The 22,866-nt window shown below is 42.5% G+C and overlaps 1 protein-coding gene across 2 annotated transcripts in view; it reads left to right on the top strand.

The window, feature by feature from the left end:
• The window catches only part of ZFYVE9 (zinc finger FYVE-type containing 9), a 188,705-nt gene that overhangs the window by 118,201 nt on the left and 47,638 nt on the right, over window positions 1–22,866 (top strand). Inside the window, exons 5-10 of one of the 2 annotated variants that reach the window (XM_036756932.1) lie at window positions 6,335–6,434; window positions 9,052–9,228; window positions 10,905–11,074; window positions 12,217–12,337; window positions 13,551–13,673; window positions 16,608–16,763. In XM_036756932.1, coding sequence (XP_036612827.1) covers window positions 6,335–6,434; window positions 9,052–9,228; window positions 10,905–11,074; window positions 12,217–12,337; window positions 13,551–13,673; window positions 16,608–16,763 — 847 coding nt within the window. The remainder of the gene's footprint in view (window positions 1–6,334; window positions 6,435–9,051; window positions 9,229–10,904; window positions 11,075–12,216; window positions 12,338–13,550; window positions 13,674–16,607; window positions 16,764–22,866) is intronic. The other variant, XM_036756933.1, reaches the window with a different exon arrangement.

Genomic DNA, 22,866 nt, shown 5'->3' with positions numbered 1-22,866 from the left:
AAGCAGTTTCTTTTTGTAAGCTATTGTAGTCATTATATTTTCCTTTAAAATGTGAATTAAGGTTAAGGGGCTTGACAGTATGCCTGGGTGGGATTTGATGGTGGAGCCCCATTTACTGAGTGTAATTTCAGCTGTCATAATGTACATTATCAAATCCTCTCATATAATTAGAGATGGTCTTAAAATAGCAGACTGTTTTTTTTTTTTTCTGTGAGAAAAGTAGATTACAGGAAGCCCATCAAGATGATCACATTTGTAATTATGTACATAAAAGCCAATTAAAGCTGAAAGCTTTCTTACTTGAACTTACTATCCTTTACTGTCTTGGAGGGAGCAATCATATATCTTTCAATGTCTTATCTTTCAATTTCCTGTGATTTTAATAGTTTTCTGTATGCTACAAGAACTCTGAAATTTCCACTGTATACTTACAGGGTCTTTTTTTTTTTCCTTTTTTGAAAAAACCTGGGTATTTGTAATTTTCCCCCCACATGCATGATTTCAACTATGTTTTCAAATATCAGAACTTCCAGTTATGAAAAATGTATCTAGGATAAGTAGTAGAGGGGTAATCCTTTTCCATAGAATCAGTAATTAATCATTTCTTCAATGCTTTAAGGTTTATAAAGTACTTTCCTGACAGCATATGAGACAGTGTGGCCTGTGGAGAGAACACTAGACGTGGAATCAGAGAACTTGGGTTTGAATTCTAGTTTTGTTTCTTAATATCCACATCACTTCTAGAGCCAAGATGATAGAGTAAGGCAAGAACTCACCTGAGCCTTCCCAGATTCCTCTCCACACAATCTTGCAATAATGCTCCAGAACCAGTTTTAGAATGGTGAAGCAGTTTTCTAGCCCAAGGGAAAGGGTCAGCAGGAAAGGTCAGTATCACTAGGGTGGGTGGGGAATGTGGATCTGTGAGCAAACCAGCCGCAGGCCACACCCCAGTGGGGCTTAAGGTGAAGTGCATCTCCTGCCAGTGCAAGCCAACAGATAAGGCCCCACTCCCAGTGAAAGACAGCAGCTAGGCCCCAAGCCTAGCTCAGGAAACTTGGGATAGTGCCCTCTTTACTCCAGGAGCACAGCTCAACTTACATAAAGTAAAAAGTCACAAAATAGACATAAAAATGAACAATTAAAAAAAAAAAAGAACCTGACCATAGAAAGTTACCATGGTGACAAGGTAAGATCAAGGAACAAACTTAGAAGAGGATAACTATCAAAACAGCTACACGTGAAACCTCAGAGAAAAATGTGAATTGGTCTCAGGCCCAAAAAAGAACTAGAAGAGCTCAAAAAGGATTTTAAAAATCAAATAAGAGAGGTAGAAGAAAAACTGGGAAAAGAAATGAGAGTAATGTAAGAGAGTCATGAAAAAAGAGTAAAGAGCTTGGTTAAAGGAAGCACAAAAAATGAGAAAAGATAGACAAAAATTCACTGAAGAAAACAGCTCCTTAAAAAGTAGAACTGGCCAAATATAAAAGGAGGCTTAAAAGCTCAAAGAAGAAAATAATTTTTAAAAAATTAGAATTGGGCAAGTGAAATCCAATGACTTCCATGAAACATCAAGAAATGATAAAGCAAAATTAAAAGAATGAAAAAATAGAAGAAAATGTGAAATTTCTCATTGGTAAAACATCCAACTTGGAAAATAGGTTCATGAGAGATAATTTAAGAATTATTGGATTATTTGAAATCCATGGTCAAAAAAAGAGTCTTGACATCATGTTTCAAGAAATTATCAAGGAAAACAGCCCTGATATCCTAGAACCAGAGAGTAAAATAGAAATTGAAAGAATCCACCGATCACCTCCTGAAAGATATCTCAAAATGAAAACTCCCAGGAAAATTATAGCCAAATTCCAGAGCTCCCAAGCCAAGGAGAAAATACTGCAAGCAGCCAGAAAGAAATAAATCGAATACCATAGAGCCACAATCAGGATTACACAAGATTTACCAGCTTCATTAAAGGACGAAAGGGCTTAGAATATGATATTCTGGAAGGCAAAGAAACTGAGATTACAACCAAGAATTACCCACCCAACAAAACTGAGTATAATCCTTCAGGGGGAAACATTGACATTTAACAAAATAGAGGACTTTCAGGCATTCCTAATTAAAGACCAGAGCGGAACAAAATATTTGACCTTCAAATACAAGATTTGAGAGAAGCATGAAGAGGTGAACAGGAGAGAGAAAACATAAGAGATTCAATAAGGTTAAACTTTACATTCCTACAGGGGAAGATGATACTTTTAAATCTTAACAACTTTATCACTATTAGGGCGATTGTTGTAGTTGTTTGTCCTTTGTTCTCGAAGAGGACCATGATATCAGGAAGGTGATGCCGTGACTTGCAAGTGAATTTGATTTAAGTGAGGGAGGGCTGTGCAGTCACCAGCCTCACTTTCTCCTCTGAAGCCATCTGGTCCAGTGGCAAGATATAGATCAGGACAACTGGAGGTGGCCCCATTAGGGAAATTAGGAGTATACTTAATACTCACATAATCTTAGGCAATGGACATGACCTTTCACCTTGGCCTCTACTCTTGGTTTGTACCTCTGTCAAATGAGCCACTTAAATGCAGTGAAATCAGTCAGTTTCTCTTTCTACCTCAGTTGATTATTAGATAATAAAAGCAGTATCCTAATTTTGTAGATAAGAAAACTGAGTTTCCAGAGGGATGACAGGATCACCCGTGGTCATTCATTGAAATTTAACAGACATTCATGCAGCGTCTGTTCTGCACAAGGCAGTGTTCTGGGTGCTGAGCGTGCAAAAATAAGGACCTATCTGTCTACTGATTATATCCTTAGTATCAGAGCCAAGATTTGAATCCGGAAGAGACTCTGGAGATCATCTGGTTCAACCTTGTTATTTCATAGTTGAGGTAATTGGAGCCCAGAGAGGTCGTGGCTTCCCCAGCCTAAGCAGGATATATATGTATAGCACCACCACCTCTGGCATTTGCATGTTGCTTTAAGGTTTGCAAAGTGCTTTATATTAGTTCATTTCATCCTTATAACAATGTTGGGAGGTAGATGCTATTATTACCCCCCATTTTACAGATGAGGAAACTGAGGCAAGCAGAGGTTAAATGACTTGCCCAGGCTGTATATGTCTGAGGTGGGATTTGAATTCAGGTCTTCTGAACTCCAAGTCCAGCACTCTATCCACTAGGCTACCTAGCCTCCTTTACTTTGGGCAGGCTGGTGAATCAGCAGAAAAATGTGAGAAATCTGTGGCTGGAGGATGTTCCAGACAGAGCCTGTCACTGAGTCCCAGTTACTCTTTCCTTGACCTTGTACCAGTAATACCTGACCCTCCATATAACTTGAGTTCAGGCAGAATTCACCCCTGCCAGCCTCTCTTGCATATGGTGCATTTCCTTCTGCAGATGTACCTATTATAGAAGCATTTCCTTCCATCTCTTAGCTGGTGGCTTTTTCTGTGGTTTATCTGGTCTGATTGCAAGAAAAAGCTCTGCAGAAACAAGGTCACTATTTGCCTTTGTGGGTTGTGATCCCTGTTGTCAGAATAGATCAAAGTGGAGCAGTATGGGCAGCAGGTGCCTGACGGAGCTCTGCAGCCAGTGGGGGCTTCCCAAATATTTGTTGAATGACCCTGGCTTCCCACCGCTCTGCTTGGAGCTTTAAGTGCTCAGCTTGGCCATAGGTAGGGGCCAAAATTAAAACAGGCTAAATTTCTTTGGCCACAGATAGGTTAGACTAGAGACAGACTGATGATGGTTGCTGCGGGTCATGTGACAAACAGGAGAGTGGCAACCCTACATTTTTCACTGACCAATGATTGCTTTGGTGAGCCACAAGCGGGCCTCAGGGCTGTATGTTGTGCAGGCCTGTTTAAGGCATCCTTCAGCCTGGCTGTCTTAATATGGGATTCATTTGGGAAACCAAAGTCTAGTACAAGGAAACACAGTTCTCTTGATCATATGCACTGCCCCCCCCCCCCCAAATAAAGCAAGCAAGCTGATGGGACATATAATCAGGAAGAGAATTCAAGGAGAATAGAAACAGGTCAGGTGTGCTAGGGCCTGGTGGAAGGGGCACCAAAACCCAGCAAAGTCTGGTGTGTTTGTATAGGCCTCTAATGTGGGCCAGTAGGACCAGGCCCGAGGGGAGGGAGGGAGAACCCTGGAAACTGCTATTAATTCATGTGAGTTGGGGGAGGGGGCATCCACCTGCCCAGTCATTAGCCAGTTGATAGTCAAATTCCGCAATCCAAGAAAGGGTGGATTCTTGCCCACTGTGTTTGGACAAGATGACTTGGGATCTGAGCTTCTGGGGGCTTCTTCCTAAAGTGGGATGAAGAGGCTCCTGAAGTCCTCACACCAGGGAACACAGGCTAGTCAATTCAACACACAAATACGAAGCACCTCCTGTGTACAGAGCCTTGTTCTAGCTGTGGGATCTAAAGCATGAAACATTATACAATTACAAATCCCTCACCCTCATTGGGCTTAAAATACGGGGACGGCAAATAACTAACCCAAGTTCAGATATGATTGATTACATAGGAAATGTGAAACAGAATGGATGGCAGGAAAGATTTGAGGCATGAGGGATCTCTTCTTCTTCGGGGAACCAAGATTTCTTGGAGTAGGTGACACCTGAGCTGGGCTAAAAGAAGGGAATTTCCCGAGGCAGAGCTGTGCAGAGCTTGTTTTAGACATGGGAGACAGGCTTTGCCAATTCACAGCTATGTGAGAGGCCAGATTGGACACAACCTGTGCGATCCATTGTGGTTAGAGCAGAATGTGTATGGGGGAGAGTGCTAGGCAATCAAGCTGGAAAGATTGATTGTAACTAGACTGTGGAGGGCCTTACAGTAAGGCCAGGCTAGAGGGCTTGCCTTTATTTGGTAAGCATTAGAGAGCTAACAAAGGCTGTTTCAGTGTCTAGGTGAGAGGTCCCCTGTCTGAGACATCATCATCCTTCTAGTTACTTAGGTTCATAGTCTGGGAGTCATTAACTCCCACTCTCCCTCACCTTTCACATACAACTAGTTGTCAAATCTTAGTTTCTACCTCCACTATCTCTCTCACACCTCTCTCATTCTCTGTACCTGGCCAATCCTTCAATTCTGAAACTCATCCCCTCTTACCTAGACTGCTCTGCTGCCCTCCAGCAGAGTGAATATAAGCTCCTTGAAGGCAGCAGCTATGTCATCTGTCTCCCTGTTGATGGATTAATTGTGGAGATTCCTGAGCTGACCCCCTCAAGAAGACTATGGTTTATATCCCATAAGGTCCTGCTCTTAGGAAACTTAATATCTAGTCAGGGATAAGGACCCAAATTCAGATAACCAGAGTACACGAGTTGATGTGCTAACTTAGTTCACTGTGCCACATTACTTTTCCAAATAGAAATGCCAGAAGCCTAGCTTCTCACGTATGATAAAGTTAACTGGGATATTGCCCATTGTCTGAACAAATGGGTGGCTCATGTTCTCTCTGTGCTTGGATGTGCTGTGTGGCCGTGTTCCTTCAAATGTTATTTTTAAATGCCTGCTACAGGCAAATCACTGTGGGCATTACATCTTCCTGTGTTCTCTGGAGTGATTTGTCTAACCTTTATGGGGGAGGGGGACTGAACCTACCCCAGATTGTGAGCTTCTTGAAAGCAGGGACTGTCATTTGTTGGCATGGAGCCTCATATGCTGTAAATGCTTAGTCAAGGTGTGTGGAATTAATTTACACGATCCTTACTATCAGCAACCTGGAGCTCACTTGTGCTCTCTCCCTCTTTCTCCCTCCTCCCTCCCCCATCTCTTTCTTTCTTTTCCCCCCTGCACCCCACCTTTCCTCTCTCTGTGTCTGTCTGGTCTCTGTCTCCTTGTCTCTTTCTTTTTCACTCTATCTCTGTTTCTTTCAGCCTGTCTTTCTCTGTTTCTCGCTCTCTGTGTCTGTCTCTGTGTGTGTCTCTGTCTTTGTCTCTGTCTCTTCCTCCCTCTCTCCCTCCCTTCCTCTGGCTGGTTGGCTGGGTGTCTCTGTTTCTCTCATTCGAGCATATTCACGTACTTATTAACTGGAGCGCGAAGAGAGCACGAGAAGCAGAGTGCCGTACAAGGCCGTTGGCAAGTGATCTCTCTCAGCGGGCCTCTTCATTCTCTTTGCTGCTGATATTTGGGGTTCTCCTGGTCCTAGGGTTTTAGAATGGAGTCAACTGATCGATCACTTCATGCTTGGGCTTGGCCTCTTGTTTGAATCTCTTCTTCTAGTGCTCCAATTAAAACTTGTGCCCAGTTCCTCTTTGTTCCCTTTGCTTTGGGGTATTCCGAGTAATTTGGAGTGTTTTCTCTTTGCCACAGGTTTTCTGTGCTGCATGTTGTAGCCTGAAGTGCAAGTTGCTATATATGGAGAGAAAGGAAGCCAGAGTGTGTGTGATCTGCCATTCCGTGCTCATGAATGGTGAGTGTTAATTAGGAGAGGGCCGAATCTATAGGGACCAAGAGAGGACTGGAGAGGCTTTGTGCAAACATTATTATTTCTTCCTGCCCTTTTAGATGGTTTTTTTTTAAACAAGTGGTTTGCCTTCTTAAAATGTCTTAAATTTAGTTGGGAAAATTGAGTTAAATGAATGTATTTGAAATGTCTGTTGAAAAGTTAGGATCTCTCTCCCTAATATAGTGGTTAAAGGCTAAAACCAGGTAAGTGTTACTAGGAAAGACAGAATTGGTCGCATTCACAAATCTACTGCTATATTGAACATTTGAAAATGTGTTTGTTTTTCTGTGGAAAGGGAACAGAGGATGGAAGATGTGTGATTCCTTTTTGAGAAGGGGAGGGTATTATATACAACTGGGGACTTTCGAAGGCTGCTGCCTAATTCCCTTTCCCAGGGGAAGGGCAAGCATATTAATAATGAAAAGCCTTCTTCTTGTTCTTTATTATTTGAAAATAAGTAAATGTTCCAACATCCAGAAACAAATAGAATATTGTTCTTAGCATTTAGACTTATTATAACCAAAGTGTTTGTGGAATTACATTGTTCCATCACATAAATATGTATCTAGGAGGGGTATGCATATTGGGTTAAATATAGCCAGTGTGGTGTTCATCCTGTGGGGTTGGAAAAGGGACCTACACGTGCTTCAGTTAAAAACCTTAAGTGTTCTTGTAAAGAGGTACAATACAATTGATGAGACTGTAATGTTTTCCCTCTGAAAGCCTCTCTGTACTGTTGCCAAATGAATTGTAAGAGGCTCGAGTGGTGGTGAGCACATGGGGCAGGGTCCCTGCCCATGCCCCAGTGTAGCGTCCCCAGAAGCTGATGTTTCTCTGCTCCAGCCCCTCCTGCTCTGTCTCTGTCTGCATCGCCCACCCATCGTGATGTTTTCTGGTGCTGGCCTGTGAACCAATTGCATGCTAAGTTAGTCTGAGCAGTTCTCATCTCCTATGATCCACTCAGTTTCCTTCCACTTCTCGATTCTTGCAACTTTGAGCAGACATTCATCATGTGCTCCCCTTTTAGGGGCCATCGATTTTTATTTCACTGCTTCCATTTTCCTTCCCTGGCACTGGGCCACAGACACGAGCGCCCAGCTTAATTACAGTGCCTGGCACCTCCTTGGCCGCATAAGGTCTTCTACCTCAGTAGCTGTTTTTGACTTGGCGCAGTCCAAGATGAAGGAAATGACAGAGGGTTCATAGGCAAGTCTTACTTTGTGTTAAGCCAAGGAGGCCCCTCCAAAGGGCATCCTTAGGGTTACCCACTTGTCCTGGTTTTTTAAGCATCTCTCCTCTCGCATGGCTTGGCCAAGTCTTTTTCTTAATATTTAATTTGGTGCTTTTCAGTGTTCCCTCTCTATGCCATCTCTCCTCCCACCTCCCATCCCCTCACCCCTTTCTCCTTTTCTCTTATCACCATGGACTTCGCTCAGGGCTCTGAGACCCTGTCCTGGTACTGGCCTGCCGCTGACAACTGAAGTAGCTAGCATCCACAGTCTTGGGGCTCCTCACTCTGATGTGGGGTGGGGGGTTTTGAGTGCGAAAAGGCACTTGCCAACACTTGTCATTCTGCCTGTTTCTGCTCATGTGGTAATTGTGCTGTTGTACCTGAGTCTTAATAGTCAGCCTTGAAACGTAAGCACTGGAGGGAAGGGGAGACGTCACAGAGCTCAGGGTCCTTCATTTGGTAGCTGAAGGAATTTGGGATGAAGCTAGTTCCTTTTCTCAGATTAAAGGGAGTGTGCCTATGTTACAGATGATTTGATCCTAATGATGGTGATACTTCGCAGTAAGATAGCATCTTTTAAGTTTACATTTTCTCCTCTGGAGTACAATCATTTTCTTTATGGTCACTTTGAGTACATTTACTTGTCTATGCTGTGGCACGTTTCATGTTCATTCATTGGCACTCATCTGTGGATGAGTCACGTGCTTTGAGACATGACCAAAATTAGCAGTGGCCATTAATGATCACTCCACATATTACTAGGTGGAGATGTTTGTATACAAATCTAAACCAGAACATCTCTGCAGGGTGTCTGCTTAATCTCAGGCCTTGGAGTTTTTCAGATGAGGTCTTTGCACACACACACCTCACTCCCAACCCCAAAGAATTTAGAAGTTTATTAGAGTGAAACTGAAAATCATTAACTGGAGTTAATTACAGTGCTTAAACCCCCTGATGTTAAAATTTGGTAGAACATTTTATAAAGACTTTAAGTGTAAAGGAAAGAACAGAACATATAAACCCGCTTAAAAAAACCTGTACACTGGTTACTTGATATTTAATTTCCTTTAAAAGGAAATTATATTCCTCTTTGAAAGAAACAAATGACTTAGGCATGACCTTAAGAATGGAATATAAACCCAGATGGAAAAAAATTCGTGTAATTTTTACTTGCTTCTACTAAATCACAGTTTACCCAGCTGCATTTTTCCTTGGTTAAGCAGAAGTCCCTGTTTCCTCAATACCTTTATCACAAGGAAGAAGACCTTGCCATGCGTGTTAAGCAGGAGCAGATCTTGGTATCCATATTTTACAATCCATTCACATTGATTGTGTCTGTATTTGCTTTAGCTCAAGCCTGGGAGAACATGATGAGTGCCTCAAGCCAGAGCCCTAACCCTAACAATCCTGCTGAGTACTGTTCTACTATCCCTCCCTTGCAGCAAGCTCAGGCCTCTGGAGCCCTGAGCTCTCCACCTCCCACTGTGATGGTGCCTGTGGGAGTTTTAAAGCACCCCGGAGCAGAAGGTAGGGGACTGCGCGCTCTTCTCTTTCTCCCTTTCTCACTTGGTTTTTGTCCCTTTTCCACATCCCTCTGAAAAGGAGTCCACACGCTTTGGTGGCACACATTTTTTTAAATGCCAGTGATAGATCCCTTTGGGTGGGAACTCAGTGGAAGAAGGAGGTGAGAATCATGTTGAGACTCTCTGGGCACGTGGAATGTGGTGTGGTGCTGCCTGACCTTTTGGTGACACCCCCCCATAACCACCCCCCAAGCCACCCGGAGAGCAGAGTATCTAGCAATCCTATTCTTGAAGGTGATGTGGGTGTAGAATATTTCTATTCGGGGTTCCTCTCCTACTCCCCTCTTTGTAACCTTTATAGGAGCCTAGGAGGCAATGAAAGGGACCTCATAGAACACGGACGACCCCACCTTCCTCCTGGCCAGTCCTACGCTATCTCCTTCTCTTCCTTCAGATTTGTAACAACATCCAGACAGGATCCATGTACCTTGTACTTAGCCTAACTGTTAAATTGGAGGTGGCTCATGACAAGTACAGAGTGGACAGGCTTGCACCTCAGTTTGGGTGACACGCTCACATCAGGGGATGGCTACAAAGCACTTTAGATGGCTGCTAAGAGAGAATTGACAAGTGCCACGAGTTATTGTAATAGTAATAATAGAAATAACAGGTAAACATTTCTCTTTAGTGATCTTACTGTCAGGGAGATTTTTCCGGTAGGCATTGTCATTTTTTTCTTCCTTTATTCTGAGCAGTGTCCCCTTCTGTCTTAGTAACTCTTCCTGCCCCACTTTGACGAGCAGAGGCTCCTGACTCACCGACTCATCACACTCTTCCCATCTCCCTTTATCGTCTGACCATCACTTGGCCACAGTGCTTGTATTTTTGAGTCGAGATTCCTATCTTCAGGCCCTTGATCCCTTTATTTCATTTGCCACTTTGGGAGTGGGGAGGTAAGAACTCCTCTTCCCCAGGTTCATTCTCGTTTGGCTGTTAATTGATTGTTGGAAGGGTTCCAGAGTTGGAATGAAGGTGCAGTCCCTGCAGTCAGAAAAAGGGACAGCCTTCTCCCCATTCCCTGTGATAATGCCTTTTCCTTCCTCGTTTCCAGTTGGCCCCGAGGAATCTAGTCCACTCTCTTGTCAATTCTTGTACTTTTGTTCCCACTCTTTCCATCCTGATCCACAAGCCTCACAAGCATTCTTTTTTTGCATCGTTTTTGCTCTTTTTAATCACATCCCTTTCCTAGATATTCAGGTGCCAGGGAGATAACCTTTTATTTACTGGAGATGTTGGAAGTCTGTGGCCACATTCTCCCTACTATTAATTCGTTTTCTAGGAGCGTTCTACGTGTACTTATTTTGGATGTGTTCTGTTCTTCCTCGGTTTTTTTGGTCAGTGAAATGTGTCAACGGTTGTGATTACTTCGCAGGAGAATGTGAGAGCCCCTCATGTGTGTTACACGTTTGAGCTCCTCTGGTGCGCTGTTGAAGTAGGAGGGAGACACTGTTTAAAAGCGGCTGTTTGTCATTGTTGCCTTTAACCCCATTAATGGGGAATTGTGGTGATTGGATTCCACCGATTGTCATCTCTGCGTACCTGGATTGGGTGACCCTTTGAGCTGGTGACATTTAGATGACTGTCATATTGATGCCTCTTTTATTTTTCTGGCCCCTTAAGTGGCTCAGCCCCGAGAGCAAAGGCGAGTGTGGTTTGCCGATGGGATCTTGCCTAATGGGGAAGTTGCCGATGCAGCCAAATTAACAGTGAGTGGTCCTTCCTCCACGGGAGCCTTGGCTGTGTCGCATGACCCAGCCCAGCCAGTGAGCAACAGCCCCTTGGCAGCAGAGGTAAGAGAAGTCCTCGGTCTCAGCACTGTGTCTCCGGGTTGGAAGGGCCCTCACATGTCATTTACACAGGGATGCTCCTGTTGAAGACCTCCCTGGGGTGGGGCCACTCTGGTTGTTAGGGAGTTTCACTGTCTTCTGCTCTGATCAACTCTTAGGCATATCCAACTATGACTTCTGCCTTTGGGAGGCAAGATGGGCATGTTGGAATTTCAAAACAGACCCTCTAGATTTTCCACTTTTCTGAAGTTTTCTTACCTGATATGAGAGAGAGAATCATAATGGAAAGGGTGGTGTACTCTGGCCCAAGAGACTCAGGTTCTAGTTCTAATTCTGCCAGTTACTGAAGTGGGATTTAGGGCAAGTCAAGAATTTCAGTTTTCTCATTTGTATCACTGAGGGAATTGGGCCAACTAATCTATAAGGACCGTTCTTGTTCTAAAAATTCTGTGAATCTGGAAGCCTGTATAAGGCAAACAAGAATAAAGTGTGTGAAACATGATTTAATTGTACAGTAAGGGTTGAAAGAGAGATAAGTGTCTTAAGTACTTGTCATATTTTATCTGTAATTTGTTTCAGCAAGTATTTTTTAATTGCTGTGTGTGTGTGTGTGTGTGTGTGTGTGTGTGTGTGTGTGTGTTTAAAATGCACTGTGCTTCGTAGCGGGAATGTTAGGATGAAACCAGGCACAGTCCTTGGTGGCCCTTAATGAACTCATAGTTTAGAAGGGAGATAAAACAAGTACGGAATCAATTACACTATTGGTCATAATATGACAAGTGTAAAGGAGAGAGGTCTGAGCAGAGGGCTAAGCCTTCTGACCTCATGTAGCATTTCATTTTCTCAGTCTCTAGGGCACTCTGTGCTTTGTGTGAAATAGTGTACCTTATCCTTCTCTGTTGGTGTCTTATCTTCCTGCTAGGAAAGCTCAGTGAGGGTAGGGACCATGTCTCATCTTCCCCAAGTGCCTAATGTAGGGCTTTGCACATAGTAGGTTTTTATTATTCAGTAAGTGTTCAATGAATGTTTGTTACATGTTAAAGAAAGATTATTGAAAGGTTATCAGATTCCCATTTAGCTCTCCCCATTATATTCTACCCAAGTCTTGAGTTCTCTTTAATGTTATATACATTTGCCTTTTGTAGACTGATACTTCTGTATTCTCGGGGAGTATAACTCAGGTGGGAAGTCCTGTTGGAAGTGCAATGAACCTGATTCCAGAAGATGGCCTCCCTCCCATCCTCATTTCTACTGGGGTCAAAGGAGGTGAGTGACACCAAAAGGTTAAATAACTTCATTTTCTACAGGTGACTAAGCTGACTAAACACAGGAGTCAGGATTCTCCAGTGCAATGGACAGAGCCCTACACAGTCCCTGCCCCTTGTGTTTCCCTATACCCAACTTCTCTAAAATCTTTTTCTTCTCTTTCTGGTTGGTGCAGTGCTTCTTAAACTATGGGTCATGACCCCATATGGGATCACGAATGGAAAAAGTTTAAGTCCTGGGTTAGAGCACACTTCTCTGTATATTTACTGTAAAAATTTTAAAGTATTTCAGAATACATCTTATCAGAATTATTAGTACATTTTAGAATACTTTCTCTACTGTCCCTCCCCCCAAGATGTCATAGATTGTCTTTCTCTTTGCTTTAGGGTACTACAGCAGGGCAGTAATGGTTGTCCACTCTTGATATCTCAAACCACCCTAAATAAAAGAGTCTTGACATTTGGGATCTAATCAAATTATAACAATGATGAATATTTGCCTTCACTAAAACATTCTACTGGAGGATGCCAGGCACCCCTAAAAGGGTACTTTTGATAGTACAATTCAGATGGCCATGCTTCCTGGTGTCTTGGAAGGTAGTTCCCTGCTCGGTAGACAGGGAACCTCCTCCTTCCACAGCCAAAAGTAAAACTTTTTGATCCTGTCACTAAGTAGAGTTCCTTCTTTCCTCCAGTGTTCCTCATGCACCGTGTGTTGGGTCAGTCAAATTGGACCTAACCTTCATGGGCTGAATGTGTAGCTTGTGTACCCATGGTTTCTTAGTATGAGAGCTTCCAGCTGAGGGATAGCTCTGTGACTCAAGATCATGGAGGATAATGATATTTGGAGCTTTGAAAAGTATCAGTTTATCCATTATCTGAAGCTAATATTGGAGTTACCAGAGCCTCTGAGCTGGACCTGATGCCAAAATTGCTTTTGTGACTGAATTATTTGAAATGTTGGTCTTGGAACATGTATGTGAAACTATGTAGGCTGGGTAATTTTTGACAGAGGAAGAAGACACTGTCTTTAGGATCTCTGTCACAAGCCATTTCTGGGGTAGGAAATCAGGTAAAATCAAATGCCTTTTTTCCCCTCTGATTGACTTAGAGATTCTGGTTGAGCAGATTGCTGCTCTTCTGTGTGTGGGTCCCCCTTCCAGCTCCCCTCTTCCAGTCCACTCTCCTTTCATTCTCTCTCTTTCTCCTTGAAGATTATGCTGTGGAGGAGCGTCCTTCCCAGATCTCCGTCATGCAGCAGCTGGAGGATGGCGGCCCTGACCCACTGGTGTTTGTTTTAAATGCAAATTTGCTGTCAATGGTTAAAATTGTTAATTGTAAGTAGTGGGCTCTTCTTTCAAACATTTCTTAAATTAAAGTGAGCTAAGTTTTATAAAAGCATTAGTTATAAACAGAGTATTCACATCAGTAACTTCTGGAAGTTGAACATAGAAGTTGGTCGGTGTGTAAAGAAGCAGGTGATGGCTGTGGAGGCGCTGCCAGGCGTGGAGTCAGATGGCCTGGCCGTCTGTTTGACTCACCAGGTGGTCTTTAGCAAATCCTGGAATGTCCCTGAGTGCCAATCTTCTCATCAGTTGGACAGGGATGATAATATTGCCATCAATAATGGGTCAGACTTCTGTAACCCATTGAAGTTTACAGCGATTCCCTCACAGTGACCCCAAGACTGAGCAAGCAGTTATTAAGCATCAAGCACATGTCAGGCATTGACATAGGTAGTGGAGTGGACAGAGACAGTATTTGTCCTCCAGGAGTTTATAGAATAACAGGACATGATAATATAGGGGAGCTAAAGAAGGGATCTGGGGTCGAGAGCCAGGGATGAGGAATAGAACCATGAGGCAGTCAGAGATCAGGGCAGACAGCAGTAGGGCAGATAGCATGCTCTGAGAAGGTTCTAGTTTCCTACAGTAGGTTGTGAGGCATGGTCTGGGAGTAGCTAGATATATCAGTCAGTCACTTTACTCACTGATTAAGATAACCCAGTCCAGGATTGCGGAGTTGAGTGGAGGTAGAGGTCTGGAGGGTTGCTGTTCCCAGTGGGGAGTCACTCGGGCCATGTCAGAGTAGATGGGGCGATGTCCTCATCCCTGGTTTTCTGGTGAACGACTGCCATATCAGGTATAAATCAGGACAGTACAGATATTATCCAGTTTGGCAGGCAAGGAAACAGAAACTTAGAGCCTGTGACGTGCCTAGGATCACACAGATATTCAGTGAAATTTTTCAGGTTTGTTATATTCTGCCATGTAGGGCTGCATGATGTAAACCAATTAAAATCATCAGGACACTAGAAGGGGACTGCCCTGCCCAGACTCATGGTACCAACAATGTTAGCTCACCTTTCACTAAGGGATACCAAGTGCTTTCCTCACAGCCCTGCAAAGTATACAGGAGGGCTAGAACCATCTCTGTGGTACAGATGGGGCATAGATTTTCCAAGGTCTCAGAGCTAGCAAGGGTCAGTGCCAGGCCTGCAGCTTAATCTGGAGCCATGTGCTTGAGCCTACACCATTTTGCCATAGTTTGATGGCAGCAAGGAGCCTGGAATTGTTTTCTGCTCTCCAGGCTAGTGTTGAGAAAACAAGATTGTTCTGGACCTAAGGTGAGAGCAAGAGTTCTGGGAGCCCTGGGAGAACAATACTTGGCCTTGGTAGCTATAGAAGCACCTCAGCACTTGCTCTAAGCCCTCTGCATTACCTGGAGCCATAGGCTTTCATGAGACTGCCTCCAACGAGCCCAGTAGCCTTTCCTGCCCACTCAAAGTGGAGGATTCAGAGCAGAAAGTTTCTTTGTCCAGCCCCACATTTTATAGAGAAGGGAACTAAGTGCCTGAGAAGGGACTTCTCTAAGATCACACCTGGAAGAAGAGTTCACAATTTGAACCCAGTGCTCTTTCTGCCACATGACACATCCTCATTGTTTATCCAAGTCATGAGATCGAGTGGCATAGTATTTTATTTCTCCATGCTTGACTTAGTGTGTCATCTTACACTTAGGAGGGAACTGGCACAGAACTCCTTTGAGTCGCTTACCTATATTAAAAGAATTTGGGAATGAAGGGATTTGGATACTTAGTTCATAGATAAAATTGCTTCCATTGCCCAAGGAGAGTCCAGGTAACTTTACTTGGAACTGCTTTTTGTAGACGTCCTCATGGGAGAGGACAGAAGTCACGTTTTCAGAAATGTGGCCTATTTTTTGTTTTCATCTTAGTTCAGGGGCCCCATTTTGCTGGAGTGATCTGGCAAAAATGATGAACAATGAGAATTAACTTTTGGATCTTAGGCTATATCTATTCAAATAATATTCATAGACTTTTAATGCTGGGAGGAACTCAGAGATGATCTAGTCCAATCCCATATTTTACAGTGGCAAAAACCCTATCATTCTGTACCTGAACCCAGAGATTTAAGACAGCATTTCATGTCAGTCCCTACGGGCATCATCCATGCTCACGAAGCATGCCTTGTCCCCACAGTCTTGAGTTGTGGTCATAACTAGTCTTCTGCAGTAAGTACAGAACTTTTTTACAGGCTCATAAAAATGTCTTCCTTGTAGGATACACCATGAGGCCAAAGTAATAAAGCCAGTTTTTGTATTAATAATGTTGATTGAATCATAATTACTCCTAGGAAAGTGGCTTCACTTTGGAGAAGGGAGATCTGTATATGTGGCACTGTGTGGATTCTTCAGGAATCTGGCTGCTTTTGCTTGGCCCTTGAGGGCAGAACAGGGGGCTGTGGGGGATGTGGCCCAGTAGTGCCAACACACACATCCCCCAGCTCAGGTTTCGGCCCAGACGGAGTGACTTTCCCATCACTGAAGGCACCAAGTCAGGGTCAGGGACCCACTTCTGTCTATGGTCATGGAGAGTCCTGCTTCATCGGTGGGCTAGGTCAGTTTCTATCCAAGGATTGCCCCTCCCTTCCCCCCCAAAGATTCTGGGGTCTTCATTTATTTTCTTCTAGTAATTTCCTTCAGAGATTTCTTTGCCACTTTGTCAGTTTCCCTTGCTTCTTTTTCGGTTGTCTCTGATCTTTCCAGAGGCAGCAGGTCCCAGGGTGCCTCTTCTGAGGGTGTTGTAGGTAGAGAGTAGTCATGATGTGCTCAGTTGTATTGAACAAAGGTAGCATAGCCCTTCCCTTTTCTGCCTCACTTCCCCTGTGTTTGGGCCTGGGGACAGGAGTAGGGCAGGTAGAGGGAGGGAAAGCTTGAATCTCCTTCTGACATTCTTATTCCATCCGCAGATGTAAACAGGAAGTGCTGGTGTTTTACTACCAAGGGCATGCATGCAGTGGGGCAGTCAGAGGTGGTGATTCTTCTTCAGTGTTTGCCTGATGAGAAGTGTCTGCCCAAGGACATTTTCAGCCACTTTGTGCAGCTTTATCGTGATGCGCTGGCAGGTAGGCATGCTTTCTAACTGCTGGCCCTGGGGTGGGCCTCGTGGAGATGATATAAGCTGAGCCATGGACTGTGGTCACTCTGTCTGTATTCACACAGAAAATAGTGACCTTACAGTCTGGGGATATTGCTTGAGACTTCAAGGTAGATAGCAAGTCTGAACTTGATGTGACCTTGAGTTGCTTCCAAATATTAGGACTTGACCTCCTGTGGTGGTTATCCTTTTGAGAAAACTACTTGAAGCTGTAATTATGGCAGAGGAAGTACCTGTTAAAGCAATGATTTTATTGCTGAATAGGCATTTTCATTTGAAATCTCATCCCCAGACTGTTTTAGCTCTACAAAGAACTTGGAAAATAGTTAGAATTTGCTTTGCTTAATTCAAAGTAATGGTTCCCATAACAACTCTAATGTGACTGTATAATGCTTTAAGGTTTGCAGAGTGTTTTTACCTACTTTTATTTCATATAATCCTTTTAATAACTCTGAGAGGCAGGACTCTGCAGGCACTGACTCTGGAGCTGAGTGTCTGTGGGCAAGTCACTTCACTTCTTCCAGCCTGTTTCCTCTTCTGCAAAAATAGACTCTCTTACACTCTCTTCTTTAAAGCCCACTAGAAATGTGACTTGTTATATTCTTGTTAATCTTTAAAGGTGTTTCTGGTAGATTAGGATCTAGTCCTCATACTTGCCTCCAGAAGTCATAAGACAACAGGACCTGTCAGTATTTTGTACTCCCAAGCCCTACTTAACCATGGCACATAGGTTTCTGCCTCTTTTTAGTCACCTTTTAAAAAAATTATACTACAAGTGTTTTAGCATTTCTGTGTGCTCTGGATAACTTCTTATGAACCCTATTTTTTAGGATATCCTGGAGAATGGTTTGATCTACTGTATAACACTGCAATATTGTCAGAGGATGTTTGTAGATGCTCTAGAACAGGGTTGTCCAACCTTGGGTTTTTATTGAAACAATAGACAATATATTCTGATTTGCCATTTTGGTGAGAGCTCTGCGGTAGCTCAGCTTCCTCTACTAAAACATTTATGTAAATTTCTTTGCTTGCAGGAGAGCTGCATTTTGGACAGCCCTGCTCTAGAAAGATAGCAGTTTGTGGATTTGATGATTATCCCACTGTATTGTTGTGTCACATGTAGTGGTACCAAAAACCACATGATTTAAATTGCTCTGGGTGTGAGAGCTGAATACTCAAAAGCGTCATACTTATCTCTGAGCTTACTTTGTTCTCGTCCCGTTCCCCAAAGTACAGAGGCACTCCTCAATCAGAACTTCCCAGAATCCTGTTATGATGTGCCACAGAAATGGGTTCTGGGAGAAAATGTCTATGAGTATTTTTCCCTGTAAAATATCTAATATGAAATCAGGTATGTATCAAAAATGCTGTGAACAAGACCCATTCTCAGAGCATCAGCTCCCTTATCTGTAAAACTGGAGTCATAGATAAGTAATTTTTTATCATCAATCTCAACTGGTTTGTTATGAGGCAATAGGAGTTTTTTCTATTATGTCCGTTACATGTGGCAAGTTTTAGGCATGGAATCAAGCATCTTGATGGCAAGTAGGCAGCAAAGTGGACCTCAAGTCCAGAAGACCTGAATTCACATCCAGCCTCAAACACTTATTAGTTATGTGAACCTGGACAAGTCATTTGACTTTTTTACCACTCAGTCAATAAACATTTATTAAGTACCAACTATGTGCCAGACACTGTGCTGAGCATAAAAAAAGAGAGACAGTCCCTGCCCTTGAGAAGCTTTACAGTCTCATGGGGGAAGACAACACACAAAAGGAAGTGGAAAAGCCAGGGGAGGGAAGTACACAATTAGGGGTGTGTTAGAAAAGGTCCTAGAGGTCCTAGAGTAATGCAGCTTGGTGAGAAATGAGGTTTCTGAACTGATGAAGTCTTCATAATGTTGAGTTTCTAGTGATGAGCTTTTCCTGGGTCGTTGTGAAACCAAGCAGTGTAGCTGCTGGGAAATGAAGAACTGGCTGGGCTTCTGAGTCTTTTTTAAATGGGGGCTTTGGGAGGAGCTTTTTGCTTTTTCTTCCAGCCCTCCAGTAAGAGGGTCACAGGCAATTGATGGTCCTGATGAGGTATGAATAGCAAAGCTATTGAAATATCTATGATGACGGTTACCTGGTGATGAGCTTTTCATGGGGGATAGAAAGATAGGGTTGGGGCATGAGGATGGTGGAGTCAAACCAAGTGGTGAAGATACAATGTCCATTCTTGTTTAAAACACACACACACACACACACACACACACACACACACACACACACACACACACACACACACACTAGAAAGAATAGGAAAAATTGGATCTTTCTTTAATATAAGTAATACCTATAAAAAACCAAGACCTGGCATTATGTGTAAAGGGGAAAAACCAGATACCTTTTCAAGAAGAACAGGGGTAAAGCAAGGTTGTCCATTATCACCACTATTACTGTCCAACATAGTGCTAGAAACTAGCTAGGTATAGCAATGAGACAAGAGAAGGAAATTGAGGGTATAAGAATAGGAAAATAGGAAACAAAATCATCCTTTTTGCGGATGATGTAATGATTTACTTGGAGAACCTTAGTGAGTCATCCTAAAAAAAATCTAATTTAAACAGTTAACAATTTCATGAAAGCTGTAGGATAAAAACTAAACCCACATAAAAAATGGACATTTCTTTATGTATCAACAAAATCCTTCAAGAAGAAATAGAAAGAGAAATTTCATTTAAAATAACTACCCGAAATATGAAATGCTTTGGAGTCTGTCTACTTTGTGTGTGTGTGTGTGTGTGTGTGTGTGTGTGTGTGTGTGTGTTAACTGGGTTTATTTCTATGCCTGCTTTAATCCAAAAAAAAAAAAAGGTGGTAGCAGTTTAGTCCTACATACTTAGAACATCTTAGGAGGAATTATCCTCATTTGTTGTATGAAAAAATGATAGCACAGAGAGACTGACTCAAGGTTGCATAGCACACGTCTGACTAGTGCCTTAGGAACTATATGAGCAAAACTACTGAACACTCTTTATATTAATACATACAGATCTAAATAATTGTAGAATCTTTTATTATTCATGAGTAGGTCAAGCCAATATGATAAAAATGACATTCTTCCCTAAATAAATTTAAAAAAAACACTGTTAAGAAAACTGAAAAGGTTTGGCAGAAATGAGGTATGGACTAGCATTTCACACCATATACCAAGATAAATAGCAAATTGGTATATGACTTAGATGTGAAGGGGTGACATCATAAACAAGTTAGAGGCACAAGGAAGAAATTACCTGTTAGATCTCTGATTAAAGTGTTACTGATGAAACAAGCAATAAAGAGGGTCACTAAAGGTAAGATGGACAGTTTTATTTACATAGTTAAAAAGCTTTTACACAAACAAAACTAATAACTACTGAAATTAGAAGAAGAACAAGTAAATGGGGAAAAATCTTCATAGCAAGTTTCTCTGATAAAGGCCTCATTCTAAGATATGTAGGCAACTGATTGAAATATATAATAAGAACCATTCTCCAGTTGATAAATGGTCAAAGGATAGGAACAGGTAATTTTTGGAGGAAAAAAAAATCTGAGATGTCAATAGCCATGTGAAAAATGCCCTAAATCATTCAAAATTAGAGAAATAGAAATTTAAAAATTCCGAAGTTCTTCCTAATACCCATTAGATGGCAGCATTGTCCCCCACCCCCCCAAAAGGAAATGGCAAATGTTACAAAATAGTTACGTTTATGCACTGCTAGTGGAGCTGTGGACTTGTACAGCTGTTCTAGAAAGCAATTTCGAACTATACCCCAAAAGTTATTAAACTCTTGACCCAGTGATACTGCTCCTAGGTCTGTACCCCATGGAGATCAAAGACAGAGAAAAGGACTCAAGTACAAAAATATTTATAGCAGCTCATTTTGTGCTGTTGTGCTGTGAATTGGAGACTGATGGGGAATAGCCAGACAGACGTGAATGTAATGGAATAGTGATGAAGGGAATGGTTTCAGAGAAACCTGGGAAGACTTATATGAATTGATGCAAAGTGAAACAAGTAGAATTAGGAGGACGATTTATATGAGAGCAACAGTAATGTAAAGACAGTGAAGTTTGGATGTCTTCATAACTCTGATCCACACAGTGACTAACCGTGATTCCAGACTTATGATGAAATATATCCCCCATATTCTAATAGGTGGTAGTATCGAAGTACAAATACATCCTTTTGGGGGAGGGGGAGGGACTTAGCCAATGGGGGAATTTGTTTTGCTCCACTATACATGTTTGTGGGTTGTTTTTTTTTTTTAAGCTTTCTCAATGGGGACTTGGGAGGAGGAGATGAGAGGGAGAGAAGTTAGATCTGCTTTTGAAAATAAAATACTGAAAGTAAAAGAAAACCTAAGTAAATTGTATTTGCAGTTTTTCTTTCATTTACCACTCTAATATCCTTGTCAAAAATTAAATGAGGAGGCTTGATTGGCAACACATATGCTAAAATTGGAACAATGCAGAGATGGTATACAAATTCATGAAGCATTCCGTATTTTTAAGTAAAACTAAATGATGTTAGCCTTTTAAGATCTGTTTTTCATGAAGTCATGTTGGCTCTTTGTAATCTTCACTTCTTTTTCTAACCATCCATTTAACAATACATTCTCAATTTTAACAGTAATTAAGTCCTAGTCCACTTCTTTTTTTTTTTTGCTTCAAAATTGGGGCAAAATTTGACCTTCAGTCCTGATACCGCTCTCATTTTAAAGAATATTTTATAATCTCTTGGACTGTAGTCAGGTATCCATCCCAGTCAAACACTGTGTAATTCAGATTTCCTCTCTTTCCCTTCCTCCTTTCTCCTCTCATCTCCCTCCCAACTCCCTCAGACTCTCCCTCTGTCATCCCCACTGTTTCACTTATTTTCAGTCTCTCTGTCTCTACTGGCTCCTTCCCTACTGCCTACAAACATGCCCATGTCTCCGCTAGCCTGAAAAAATCCCTCACTTGACTCTTTTCCTCTTACTATCTATATTTCTTTTACCCCTTGTAGGTAAGCTCTTTGAAAAGGCTGTTTACGATGGGTGCCTCATCTTCCCTCTCACTCTGTTCTTAACCTCTTAAAATACATCTTCTGACCTCATCATTCCACTAAAACTGCCATTTCCAAAGTTGCTATTGGTGTCTTATCTGCCAAATCCAGTGGCCTTTTTTTTTTTCCTCATTCTCCTTGACCTCTCTGTAGCCTCTGACACTGTTGATCATTCTTTTCTCCTTGATACTCCCTTCTCTCTAGGTTTTTCAGCACAGGGTGCTCTCCCCCCTCCCCCCCCAGTTCTCCTTCTACCTCTCTGACTGCTCCTCTGTCCTCTTTGCTGGATTCTTCTCCAGATCACACCCTCTAAGCCTAGGTGTCCTTCAGTGTTCTGTTCTGGGTGCTCTTCTCTTCTCCTTCCATATTACTTCACTTGGTGATCCCATCGGTTCCGATGGATTTATTCATCATCACCGTGTGGATGATTCTCAGATCTACCTTTTGTGCCCCAACCTCTCTTCTGACCTCCAGTCTCACATCTCCAACAGCCTTTCATATATCTTGAACTGGATATTCAGTAGACATCTTAAATTCAACATGTCCAAAACAGAACTTACTATCTTTCCCCTTAAACCCTCTTCCCCTTATACCTTCCCTATTATTGTAGAGGGCAACATCATCTTCCCTGTCCCTAGAAGGCTCACAACCAAGGAATCGTCCTCAACTCCCCACTCTCCCTCACTTCCCATTCCCAATCTGTTGCCTAAGGCCCACTGATTTCACCTTTACAATATCTTTTGAATGCATTCCGTTCTTTCCTCTGATGCTGCCACCACTAGTGCAGGTCTTTATAACCTCACTCCTGGACTATTGCAGTAATTTACTGCCTGCTTCAAGTTTTTCCCTGCTCCACTCTGTCCTCCATTTGGCCACTAAAGTGATTTTCCTGAAGGACAGGTTTGATCATGTCACCCCCTGACTCAGTAAACTCCAAAGGCTTCTTATTGCCTCCACGATTGAATATGCCAAGTGCACTGGCATTCCAAGCCCTAGCCCCCTCC

Source organism: Trichosurus vulpecula, chromosome 4 (assembly GCF_011100635.1).
Source record: "Trichosurus vulpecula isolate mTriVul1 chromosome 4, mTriVul1.pri, whole genome shotgun sequence".
Classification (NCBI taxonomy): domain Eukaryota; kingdom Metazoa; phylum Chordata; class Mammalia; order Diprotodontia; family Phalangeridae; genus Trichosurus; species Trichosurus vulpecula.
Note: the sequence above shows the minus strand (reverse complement) of the source record. Positions and strands in the feature narration are given on the sequence as shown.